This window comes from Phalacrocorax carbo, chromosome 11, assembly GCF_963921805.1.
Source record: "Phalacrocorax carbo chromosome 11, bPhaCar2.1, whole genome shotgun sequence".
Classification (NCBI taxonomy): domain Eukaryota; kingdom Metazoa; phylum Chordata; class Aves; order Suliformes; family Phalacrocoracidae; genus Phalacrocorax; species Phalacrocorax carbo.
The window spans coordinates 8,844,345-8,856,605 of NC_087523.1; the positions used below are offsets into that span (position 1 = coordinate 8,844,345).

Genomic DNA, 12,261 nt, shown 5'->3' on the forward strand with positions numbered 1-12,261 from the left:
CCACAAGTTAAGACCAAGTTTACCAGATGCTGCCACAAGGAGGAAGTCACTAGGTAAGATCTTGGTGGAAAAAGTAGCCACATAAAATGCTACTATTTTTAATAATGTTGAAAATGTTAATGAGAGTTAAAGATCTGCTTCCACTGTCTGTCTTTATAGTAACAGTGCTAGTAAGTATTTTATTAAAAAAAGTTTTTTACCTTAGAGTGAAAGTACTTCTGGTTCTTCAGATTTGGTGAGCTTCCCTGCTGAGAAAAAAAAAGTACTTTCATACTTGAGCTCTGCAAGCAGCAGAAGCAGGAAGATGTAATCACGGATGTGGGTTCCAGCGAGCTGCTGCACAGGAGAACTGCGCTGGCGGCAGAACTCTCTGCAATGAACCCAGAAGAACAAATTGTAACGTGGCTTATTTCATTAGGAGTCTTAAATTCCCCCAAGAAAATAGTAGATGATCCAGAGGAGTTCCTGAAAACTTCTCTGAAAGATGGAACCGTGCTTTGTAAACTCATTAATCGACTTCTTCCGGGATCTGCAGAAAAGGTAATTCTTTACAATGTATTTTCCTAGCCTGAAACAGAGCGCTGCTCAGTAAAATACTGCCCTGATCATTTTGAGGTATGTTTTCCTTTGGTAAATAAGGTCAGCAAGGAGTATCGGAGAGATGAATGTTTTACACTGCACTTACGAGTTGTATCTAATTGAGGGCAAAGTACGATTGTAGCTTTAGTTCTTTGATTTTGTCTCTACATCCAGAAAAAAACCCCAAAGGTTGCAGTTGACTGTGTTATGTGTGTTCGTTCAGCAGCAGGAAATACCGGGCCTACCAGAGATCAAAATACCTTGGTTTTGAATAGAAGGATATGCAGTTTGTCTCTATTTATGTAATTTTAATTAATTACAACTGCAAATATATTCACTTTTTTCAGAACTCTTACTGTAAAATACTTTGTTAGTCACAAAGTACACTGGAGAAGCAGATTAGGTTAGGAATAAATAATAAGCCTTGCACCTGGGCCATTTCGAACTGTCCCAAGGCCAGCAAGTCCATTGGTACTGAAGCCATTTAAGCCACGCAAGTACCTCCTATTACAGTTTTAGGAGGCATATATTCAGACAGTCCAAAAGTGTGATAAGTAACTGCAGGAGAAAAAAAGGGAAGGAGTCCAATGAGAGATAGGAAATGGCAACACAGAGGAGAAGCTGTTTAATTTTAAAAAAGAAAAAACCAAAACAAAACCACAGGTTCTTCACCCTGTAAAACAGACGAGTCTATTATGCAAAAATCAGTTTTGCTAGCTCCTTATCTTTTGGTTATATGTGATGGTTGGGGGCAGCGTGTTCTTAAAGCTCATCGATTTCCCACTGTCACTTAGGGCACTGTCATATGCTGACATTCAAACAAGATGCCGACCATTTCAATGTGTGCATCACTTCCTCCAGTGGCTCGCTCTTCCTGCTTCGACAGCTTGCCTGCCACCCCCATCCGCCCCCTTAAGAAGCTTCCCTAATTCAGTATAAAACGCACATGTCAATATTCATGCAGGCCTTCTGAATAGAGGCTATACGGGAGGTAGTGCAATGATCTCAGTGGATTTTCTTTCTTTAGTACTGCCTGGAGCCTAAAAATGAAGCTGATTGCATCAGTAATATTCAAGAGTTCTTGAAAGGCTGTGCACTCCTTAAAGTGGAGGTAAGTCAACCTGGATCCTTTCTTTTACTGTCATAACATGCTTGTTTAATCAGCCTTCTGAAAGGAAGCCAGATACCAGGGGGGTGAAATCGGCAGTCATTCCTCATCTTTTGTATTAATAATATAAATTAGAGCATTAATATTCTGTCTGGACAATTTGGAAATGGAGTGTATTGACAGTGAGCTTAACAGATTCCTTCTCGTCTTTTGAGATGAACCTAAATGGCCAGGTAGAAATATGTGCAACAATAACAGGAGGTCTGTCTAAACAGAGTTAAGCAGTGTGGACCAGTTTACTCTTTTTTTTCATTATTAGAGAGAAGGGATTGCAGGTTTTAGCCTTGCTTTAATATGAAGGTGAAATGTTCTTAATACTGCAGGACTTTTCACCCCCTTGCAACTGTCGTGTGAGACTCTGCTAAACACCTAGCATGAAATTGATCCTTATACATACAAATAATCCTAAAGAAGACAAAAGACACCTTTTCAGTGGCTATTCCTGGTCCTATCTATATGCTAATTCTTATGCTTAAGCATAGCTCATATTTGCAAGATCAGAGTCTAAATGAATAACAAAGAGTTCAGCTAATTTTGCCATCAAAATTTTTAGTAAGTGCTTAGGGATTTAAAATGTAAAGACTTTTGTATCACACTTAAATTCCTGTAGTAAAAAGGAAACCTGTAACTAAGAGCCATCACTGTCTTGTTTAAAATATGCTCAAAATTGTGGGGGAAAAAAATATATTCTGAAGACAAATTCTGCCAGAAGCAGGGAGAGCATCCTTGGGCATTACCCAGAATATTCATGCACCACAGTGAGGAAGGTCCAGCCCATGGTAGCTCTGCTCCTGCACTTTTCCTTTGAAAGCCTAAACAAACAAAGAGCCTTTCTTCTCTTCAGAGCTTTTTAGCTAACCTGCGTGAAAATTTGCTCATTCCAGACCTGTTTCACTGGCCTCTTGTTTCCCAGCAATGCATTTCTCAGAGCCTGCTGCAGCAGCCCAGTTTTAAAAGCAGATACTTAGAGAATCACCGACAGCCTATCACATCAGACATCAGTTGTTGCCTGTCTTCTGGTACTGACCATGTGATTTCCTCCATTTTTTCAGAGAGTTTATTTTGCTATTTGAAAACTAGTTGGTTGTGGTGGAAAATATTAAAAAATAGGAGTCTTAAATAGCTAAAAGATAGGAGAAGGGAACACTCCTCAACGTGTGCCTTAACATGTCACAGTTTTGAAACCCCATTCTGCGATATTGCAGACACGCTCCACAACTTTCAGATACTAGGAACTAGCAGCATTGTGTGTCCAGCTCTGGGTGTTGCTCTGATCCTCCCTGTGCCTTTTTCTTCCTTGGTTTTAATTTAAGAAAAGATTTCTGACTTCTTTTCCTTCAGATTTGTAACCCCCTTAATCTTTGAAATAATCTGATCCCTTCAGGAACTTCCCTAGTGCGCATGTGGTTCCCCCTGTCTTGGTTGCTGAGAAAGGAGACCTCAAAAGCTGAATAAAAAAAGCTCATATCTCTCAAGCTTAAGTTTAAATTTTGCAGTGAAATGAAAATTGTATCTTCGTATTTTTTTTCCAAAATATTAAGTCATATTAGAATGCCAAGTGAAGACAGGAATTTTGCTTCTTCCTGGCTCCTCTCTGTAGCCTCAGGCAGAGGAATGCGTGAGGTAGGACAGCTGAGATGGTGGGCAAGACATGGCACAAGTCAGAGTGCTTATGCTTCCCTCTGGCTCTTCTCCTACATCACCAGCTTTTCTGAGTGCTCTGAAGGCAAAGCTGGAGGAGACATGAAAGCCCTCTGCCATCTGTTCCTTCTAAATGCTGCCCTGCCTGGACCCTCTTGGCAAAGAGACTCTAAGAAGCATACCTGTAGGTGGTCCTCCCTCATGTCTGATGCTTAGTTTGCCTTGGGAAGGGCCACTTCAGAGGGGGTTTCTCTGCAGCACATCTAGTCTGAAATCCCGTTTGGAGCATCAGAACAGGCAAGGAACCTTCTGGTTCCAGGATCTGTTGGCAAGGAAGTACCAGTGATCTGGTGTTATGTCTCAGGAAGATGAGCATAGGATGGAAAATGTGTTCTGCTCCAGTAACCTAGCTTGAGAAAGGAGTAATGTCAGGAAAGCTCTTGGCTTAATAGGTTTGAATTCCCTGACCGCCATCTTGCTGCTTACACAGACTTCGGATTTGACGGTAAAAGTTCAGTGGTTCTGTCAAATTCTGCCCTTCTCCAAGTGCCACAAAGAACTCTTGTTTGTTAGATATGAAGAAGTAGCCTGGGACTGGCTATGAGCCACTTCTGTCTTGAGACTGACAAGTGCAAGTTAAGGTCAGAGATTCTGTTCCTGTTGCAGATGTGAGCAAAAGAGGATGTTCTGAGGAAATTCAGAGCTCAGAACTTCTACTCTGGATGCTGGCTCGTACGCAAGGCCTCATCCTGGGAAATCTCAAGCGTGAGAAACTTCATACATGACATTAGCATCCCATGGCTTCATCGTACTTTGCCAAAGCTGGGGCTACCCTCATACTATGCCTTAAATTTTTGTTTCTGTTGTAGATATTTGTATAGCTGCCATTTGGAGCTGAATACATCACTGAGCATTGCTAGCAATGCAGGGAAGGGGATCAGTGTGGAAGGTAGGGTTTCCAACAGCATTTGGTTGAAACCCGAGTCCCTCCTTCCACTGAACGGATACCGCTTGCCAGTCCCCTCCAGTGGGAGGGCATGTGAAGAGGTTACTCCTGCAGAGCTACATATACGCACTTCCCTCCTACCCTTCTTCTTTGTTGTCCTGGTAACTCAATCTTGGGAAGCGGAAGAAAGACACAGCAAGGCAAACAGCACGTTCTCCCATTTTACAGGAACAGTGAAAGATTTGGACGTAGTGGAAGGGAGGGAGAAGGACACTGTGGCCTTCCGGCTTTGAGATGGCTCCGTTAAGTTGCAGCGGCTCTACAGGCTGGTGGTGTGAGCTGGAGGAGTCCATCTCATTGCAGGGTATAAATAACTAAATTCTTCCTTAGCTTCAGCCCAGGACTGAAGCCTGCAAAAATTTGCTGCTACAGGTGTGTTAGTTCTGAAAAAGAAAGCAAGCGGGGGAAAGAACACTTTCTTCAAACTAGACGAATGCTGTAATTAGGTGAAACAAGGAGACTGTGTCTAAAATTTCCCAAGTGCTTTTCGATGCTAGAATTTGATCCCAGTCATAAGAAAGTCTATCAGCCCAGCTCTGCTTAGACAGAGGACTGGGCAGAGGACATGGGCACGTCTTTGGAGCTTAACTGTCCTTAGGAGATTCTGTGAAGGTTTGGACTGAGGAACAGTGCAGATAACCTAGTTGTGCTTCACTTATGCTGTGGCATCAACCTCTGAGCTGCGTATGTGACCCAAGATCTGGTCCAGTGAGTGAGTACTGCTAAGGCAGCGACTGCTAAGCCGGATGCAAGCAGGTTGAGGTGGAATGTGGAAGGCAAGAGGCTCAGGCCTGGTGGCCAGGGGGAGTCTAGTTTAGAAGATACAGGGAAAAGATCATGAAGAAAGAGAAAAATCAGGTAGAAAGCTCCTGGCATAGCTTGTTTGTGAGGGTGCAAATGGGAACTATTGGTCTTTGCTTTTGCTATTGGCACCACTGTTTATATAATAACAGGAACTGAATAGCTGAGCATCATTTACTGCTGAAGAAGCAGAATACCTTCATTCAGCAGCACCATTTTCATGCTAATATGACCACAACACTTCTGGCAAGGGACTCAATTTTGTAAACTAAGAACGGTATCTGCAAGACAAATCAATAGCTGGATTAAACCTGACTGTCCAGAAGGATCATAGAGCATGCAGCGTGTCATTGCCATCGTGGGCAGAACTGAATCTATTTCTGCAGTTCGAGGTGCTTGCAACCTTCACCAATCTGTTTGTACTTGGAAGGAGGTCTTGGGAAGGCAGATGAAAAATCATCACCCCCTTGGCTGCTCATCCATATGCTCCCAAAGCCTGCTCTGCTTTGGCTTCCCTCCTGGTTTCCTAGCTGGGTAACGTCAAAAGCAAAAGCTCCAGCCCAGCACTGACCAGTGCAAGCACTGGGGAATGGGTATGTCTGAATTCAGAGTGACCCAGTGTCCCAGAGACCTCTGGCTCGCAGGTGTGTGGGGTGTCTCTGACACCCCTCTGTCCCTGCATGGGGTTGGGACCTTACAGCTGGGCTTCAGCCTGGATGCCACTGCCTCGATCCCTCTCCGTGCTGCAGCCTGCTGTGGCACTGGAGTGTCAGGGGATTTTCACGCTCCCTGCAGGAGAGTGTTCCCCGAACAGATGGGCACGCACAGCAGAGGCGCTGTGCTCGACACGGCGAGGACATGCTGTCTCGGAGAATTCATTGCCTCAGCTGAACTGTGCCTCATCTGCAGGGCCTTCTGCAGCATTTCTCTTCTCAGTGGGCAAAAAATCTGTAATTACCATTTCAATAGCCTGGATTTTCCTTTCTTTTCCTATCCCTTCCCCCTCATTTTTCCTTTCCTTCTTTCTTTTCCCCGTCCTTTTATCTTTTCCCTTCCCTTTCCTCTTACCCCTCTTTCCTGATTTACTTTTCCCCCTTCTCTCTCCCCTCCTATCCCCTTCCCTCTTAGCCCTCTTTCCTGATTTACTTTTTCCCTTTCCCCTCCCCATCCCTTCCCCTTTCCTATCCTCTCCCCTTCTCTCTTCCCCCTCCATTCCTGATTTACTTCTTCCCTTTCCCCTTCCCTTTCCCGTCTCCTTTCCCCTTGCCGCTCGCGGCCGGCGGAGGGAGCTGCGGCCGCACCACCCGCGTCCCGCGGCGGGGCGGAGCGGGGCGGCGGCGCCTCCTGTCACTTCCCCTTCCCTTCCCCTTCCCTTCCCCGCGCCGCGATCCGGCTCCGGGTCAGAGCCGCAGCGGCCGCCCCGCAGCACCGCCCGCCGCCGCCGCCATGCCCCGGGGCTGCCCGCGCGCCCGCCCGCCGCCGCCGTGAGTACCGACCGCCGCGCCGCCACCGGCACCGGGCCGGCCCGCCGGCCTCCCCATCCTCCGGCGGTGCCGCCGGGGGGTCCCGGCGCGGCCGTCACCGGCGGTCCCCGCGGGTTTCCCGGCCGGTCCTCGGGGGGTGTCGCCGGGCAGCTCCCGCGGGTGTCAGCCCCGCCGGGCAGCTCCCGCGGGTGTCCGCGCTGCGCCTGCCGGAGGCGGAGCGCGGCTCGGTGCTGCCCAGAAAGCGAACCTGGTTTTGGGGCTGCCCGGGGGGTGTGGAAGCGGACACCGAAGCCGAGGGGAGCGGGAGGCGGCGGAGGGGGCCGGCCCTGCGGTCGGAAAGGCGCTTCGCCGCCGCCTGCGTGTCTCCGTCTCGCCGGGTTTGGCGGAGCCGGCGGAGCCGCCGCTCCCGCCGGAGGCGGAGGCACGGCCGGTGGGGAGCGGCCGGGGTCGGGGGGCGGTCTGGCTCCAGCCCTTATCCTCGGGTTTGGATGAAGGGTCGCGGTCGCGCCGAGCTTTGGGCTTTGCCGAGGTTCTGTCTGAAGTGGAAATAGTTTGTGCGGATAAAACAGCTCGGGCTCGAAACGCAACCCGGCTTCTCCTAACTTTTCTGCGTCTCCCATCCCGGTACTGGGATTTTGGGTGCTGGTGCCTTGCTAGCTGCACCTGGGTTTGATTCTTCGTCCTTCCCGAAAAGCTGGGTGCACTTCTGGTTTCTGCCCTGAGAGCACCGGCCCCTCCTCACCCTCTCGCTGCCTTTCGCAGGAGGGCTGGGGTGCAGCAGTGCAGGTTTTCTCGCTCCCGGTGTGATGCCAGACGGAGCAGCCGGAGTGTTTCACCGAGGGGAGCTGCAGTCTGAAAGTCGGAAAAGCATTTCATCCTCAGATGACAGCCATAGATTTAAGCGGGGTTTTACGTACATCCACCAGATCCTCTATGAGTTAAGGGCGAAAAAGCCTTTTTCCCCTCTATTTTTCTTCTAGCCTTGCGGCTTCTCTTTGAGTTAGGAATGGAATGATGGATGGATTGTGCTGGAAAAAGTAACTTTTAGCTTATAAGTCAGGACTTCCTGAATGATGAATTTATTGTGGAACAAGCTGTAGGGTATACTTACATTATAGTAGCTGATCCAGAAGAGTTTTCCATGTAGCCATCATTCCACAGTATCTATTCCAGACAGTTTCTCTGTGAAGAAAAGTCCTAAAAGTTGCCGCTTGCTTTTGTGCTAGAACTTTTTGCATATCCCTTCCACCACCATTTTCCTCTGGACTTTGTCAGTCTGATGAGTCTGAGCTTACAACATTATTCTGTGCATTGAAGGATCAAGGATGTATTTTACAACTTTGGTGCTTTAAAAAAAGAAATATGCCATTCATTCAAGGCAGGACTTGTTTTTCTGGACTTACTGAAGCGGAAGAAAAAGGATATGACTGAGAAAATGACACACCAGAGAGATGCACGCAAACATCCTAGTCTCGCTGTTTACTTTCCTCTTCTGTTTGGCAGGAGGGTGAAGGCGTGTTACTGTAGCATTGCATCCTCCGGCGGCTGCTGACAGGGTCAGCGCATGCCTGGGCTCTCTGTTACTGTCTCCCTTTCCATGGAGACGCTAACGTCGCTGCTTCGGGCTGGAAGCGATGCTCAGATAGCACTGGCTGCAATTGCAAGGCAGGAAAACTAGTTCATGCACCAGTTGGCAGAGGGGATGGGGTCTGTGTGGCCCAAAGGAGCAAACCTGGAAACAGCCCAAGGTAGGTGGGGATGTCCCCAAAACATGCAGAGTGGCTGGTGCGATCGAAGCTGTGGAGCTACTGGTTTTAATATTTGTAATGACAGCAGGCTGTTCCCCCTCTGAGCGTGGATTATATTTCTTTAGGGTAAAGCCTTTCTCCCGGTATTGAGTGGCTGAGTCAACAAAGAGCAGCCTTTGTACTGCCCGTGTTGGACGTTGTTGCTGCACTGATGTGTCTGTTGAGAGGAAGAGATGCCGTGAGCATCCAGGGCTGCGGAAGAGACCAGTCCTCTTCCTATTTGAAATATGCCAAGTGTACTTGAGGAGCTATATGTGGAAAGCAAGAAAGGGCCATTTTAAAGGGCAGTACTACCCTAAAGGTAATTAAGGCTTGTGTACTTATTTAGCAGGATACACTCTTTAGTGCATTGGAAGTGTTTGTAAGTACATAGTGTCTGCCAGGAGGGCTTTAAAATCATCTTTCCTCTTCATTGGATTTGTGGATCTGTGGTCTCCATCTGCAAGACAACGTGTATTTGGGGATTAGCAGATGGTGGTATCAATAACAGGGGCTTTTGTATTGCTTATCTTTGCTTCATTAATGGTCCGATTGGTACAGCCTGTATGAACTTGAGGGCATTTCGCAGGCGTTAGAGGGGATTGCAGTGTTTTGGAAACCCAAATTGCCCCTCTTTCTGCTGGTGGTGATTTCTGAAGGTCTGGGGGTACAAGGTCCAGGCTACCAGTCCTGGTGGACCAGGTATTTCTATTCCAGAAAATAAGCCCTTGCTAATTATGTATATCTGTTTTGCCGTTGAGACTTAGCAACACAACATTCTTTAGACTGGAATTTTTGAACATAAAAGAACTGGTTTTGGCTTCCTGTTAGAAAATTTAAATGGATTATATATACCATATTGCAATAGTAGAAAATTGCGTGTGTTTGTTTCTTCTGCTGTGGTTAATATGTGTGTGTATATATACATATATATGTACAGCCTCAATCTTTTCAGCTTTCGATAAGAAAAATAGCAGCAAAATCTTTACTTCCCTCAAGGCAAGCAATAACCTTCTTCGTGATTTTCTGAGCAGTCCCTTCTCTGCAGGCAGCACTGATTTCTTCCTTCCCTGTCCCCAGCATTACGCTCGAAATGCTGGTGGGTCCCCCTGCCCTTCCCATGCCGCCTGCCACTGGTGCCCCAAGAATTCACTTGCTATAAAGGAAATGGGATTTGTCAGCCCTGAATAAATATCCTACGCCTGCAGAGGCGTAAGGGCTACTTAATCCTCACTGTCACCCTCTAGCAACGTGGGCTGCTCAGATGGCCAGAGTGAGATGTTTGGGGCTCAGCTGACCAAGTTCCTCTTTTGCAGGTGTTTGATCCACATGATTTGTACGCCGGAGAACAGTTCTCCAAGGTCCTGAGTACATTAACAGCTGTAAATAAAGCTACCGAAGGTAAGAAAAAAGTTTTTTTTCTGTCGTCTTTTCTAATTCTGTCTCGTTATGTATGTTGGGGTGAGGTTTTTGTTTTTGTTTTGGTTTTTTTTTTTCAGTAATTCCTAGTTTATGGTGATTTCTGGAGGCTTGGCAAATTGTGCTGCCAGCACTGATGCCTGATGCTGGACAGTGGAATTGAATTTTCATGCTTCTACCAACTCTGGGTTTAGATGTGGCATTGCAGAGTTGCTGTATGCACTTTGCAGAGCTTGATTATTGCTTTACACTAAGGGACCTCTGCTTGGTTTTGACAGTACTAAAGGACCTCAAATTAGGTCATTGTAAAGGAGCCTTGATGTAAATGAACGTGTACCTTCCAAAATGCAAATGTCAGATTTTAAAGTGTGTGTTTTAAAGCTGAAGAGAAAAACAGATCCATCTGCATAATACCTTTACTGAAACAAACATCGTTGCCAGATGCTCAGTCAATTGTATTGTTTCTCTCTCTCTCCTCTCCCTGGGTCCATGGAATAGGCTCCCGGGTTTGGGAATCAAGCTGATGGCTTGTCCTGCCTCCCTGGGTGCAGGAGCGGGCTGCTGAAGCAGAGAAAATCAGCTCCTCTTGTCTCCATCCCAAATATGTAGCTGTTCCCTATGGGCTGCTCTAAACTAATATTCAGCTGCATAGACTGGGAAAGAAGTTCAACAGGGAGGATGATGGCAGCGTGGTGCTCTGGGGAGGGGTGAGCAGACCTTTGCTGAGGGGCTGAGGAGCAGGTCTGTCCTGAGCTGGAAAGAGTTTGCAGGGTGGAAAGTGTTTATGGCCCCTGATCATGCAAGCAGATTTGGACAGAGTCCTGCACATTCACCAAAGTCCAGCGCCAGGAGGAGGGTTTGGTTTCCCTGTCACAGATTACATTTTAGGTGATTAAAAGGAGAAAAATTCAAACCCCAAACCCACAATTTTCCTTTCATGGGAAGCTTTTTCTGTTGACTTACTGCATTTTGCCTGGATTTGGTTTGTGGTGGTGTTCTCAGTTGTTTCATTTCTCTTTCAGCTGAGTTTTGCTTTTGCGTTCTCTTCTGCTAGTACAGAAGCTGCTCGGGTGTTCAATGAAACAGCCTCATTGCTGGGACTGGACCCTCTCCTCCCTGTTTTCTCTGTTTTGTTCTATTCTGATGCAAGGCTTTATAAAATCATATATAAAGTATATACTATATTTATACTTTATATAAACTATTGTATATTGTATTATAATGTATATATTATAAACAGCAACATATAATATGTAACGTACAATATATATGTGTACACACACATGCGTGTGTGTGTATGCGTGTATAATGCTGCTCTGAAGAAATTCAGGTTCTTAGACCGCCTTTCTGCAGCCAGCACTCAGCTCTGCCGCCAGCTTGCTCCCTAGAAGTCAGTGATGGAAATTCAGAATCAGCACATCTCCTTACAGCATCCTACTGCTCCATTAAATGACAGCACCCGGTGACCCCATGTAGAGGCTCTTGCAGTTCAGTATGATGGGGGATATAAAATGCAGGTGACCTAGACTGGGAGTAGTCGTTGCAAACGCTGTCATTATGATGGACACTAGCTTCCTTATTCTGAAAGCAAAAAGAGTGAGAAACTCTCCTGCCTCTGTGCTTGTCTGTTGCTGGACCAGAAGGGTGTGATGGGGTGTGTGCTGATTGGACATCGAGTTGTCACAGCAGTCCCCTATTTACAGCCCCAGCTTGGTTCTTGCAGCCACCCATGTCTCAGCTCAGTCTGTGCAGTCACTGTGTGAGGCTCAGGGTGGGGCTTTGCTGTGGAATAGTTTCTATCACACGTTACTGACGGAGCTATAGGGAAGCTGGAATCCTCTTGGTTTCATGGCAAACATCTGTTTGAACATATGCTTTCTCTGTTTAAATGTTAAAAAGTGTGATGCCTGCAATGTAATTTGCTGCTCAGGCAGAGAGCACCCTTGGGAAAAGTACAGGGTAAAATAAATACGTGTCTAAAACATTTGCTTTTTGGTGGCTTGGCCAAGTTCCTGAGAAGCAAGGGCCTGTGTCCTACAAACCACCACGGCAGATGGTCTGGTTTGTCTGTCTCGCCAGAGGCCAAGGGCTGAATGGAACATCAGGACAAGCCTGGTAACCGGCTACTGCCGTTCCTGCTGTGGCCAGTGCTCCGCATGCCTGTGCATCCCGACACCCGCAGAGCTGCTACACCTCGACACCCTTGTCGGAGGCAAAGGGAAGTAGGTGACAGCTGAGGGAATGCCGTGGGAATGTGTTTCTGAGCATCCATTTGAAATCCAAATCCTTGTGTCTTCACAGACCTTGTTATGCAAATAACTAGGGGCATCGTTTGTAGGATAAACTCAGAGTTCAGCAGCTGTCCATCAGATAACA

The 12,261-nt window shown here is 46.9% G+C and overlaps 1 protein-coding gene across 3 annotated transcripts in view; it reads left to right on the forward strand.

Moving 5' to 3' along the window:
- The first annotated feature begins 149 nt into the window (after window positions 1-149).
- The window catches only part of ARHGEF6 (Rac/Cdc42 guanine nucleotide exchange factor 6), a 40,837-nt gene continuing 28,725 nt past the window's right edge, over window positions 150-12,261 (forward strand). Inside the window, exons 1-3 of one of the 3 annotated variants that reach the window (XM_064462931.1) lie at window positions 150-540; window positions 1,607-1,690; window positions 9,783-9,867. In XM_064462931.1, the coding sequence (XP_064319001.1) occupies window positions 376-540; window positions 1,607-1,690; window positions 9,783-9,867 (334 nt within the window). In that variant the 5' untranslated portion in view covers window positions 150-375. Of the gene's footprint in view, window positions 541-1,606; window positions 1,691-6,560; window positions 6,680-9,782; window positions 9,868-12,261 lie in introns of those variants that run through there. The other 2 variants (XM_064462932.1, XM_064462933.1) reach the window with 2 other exon arrangements.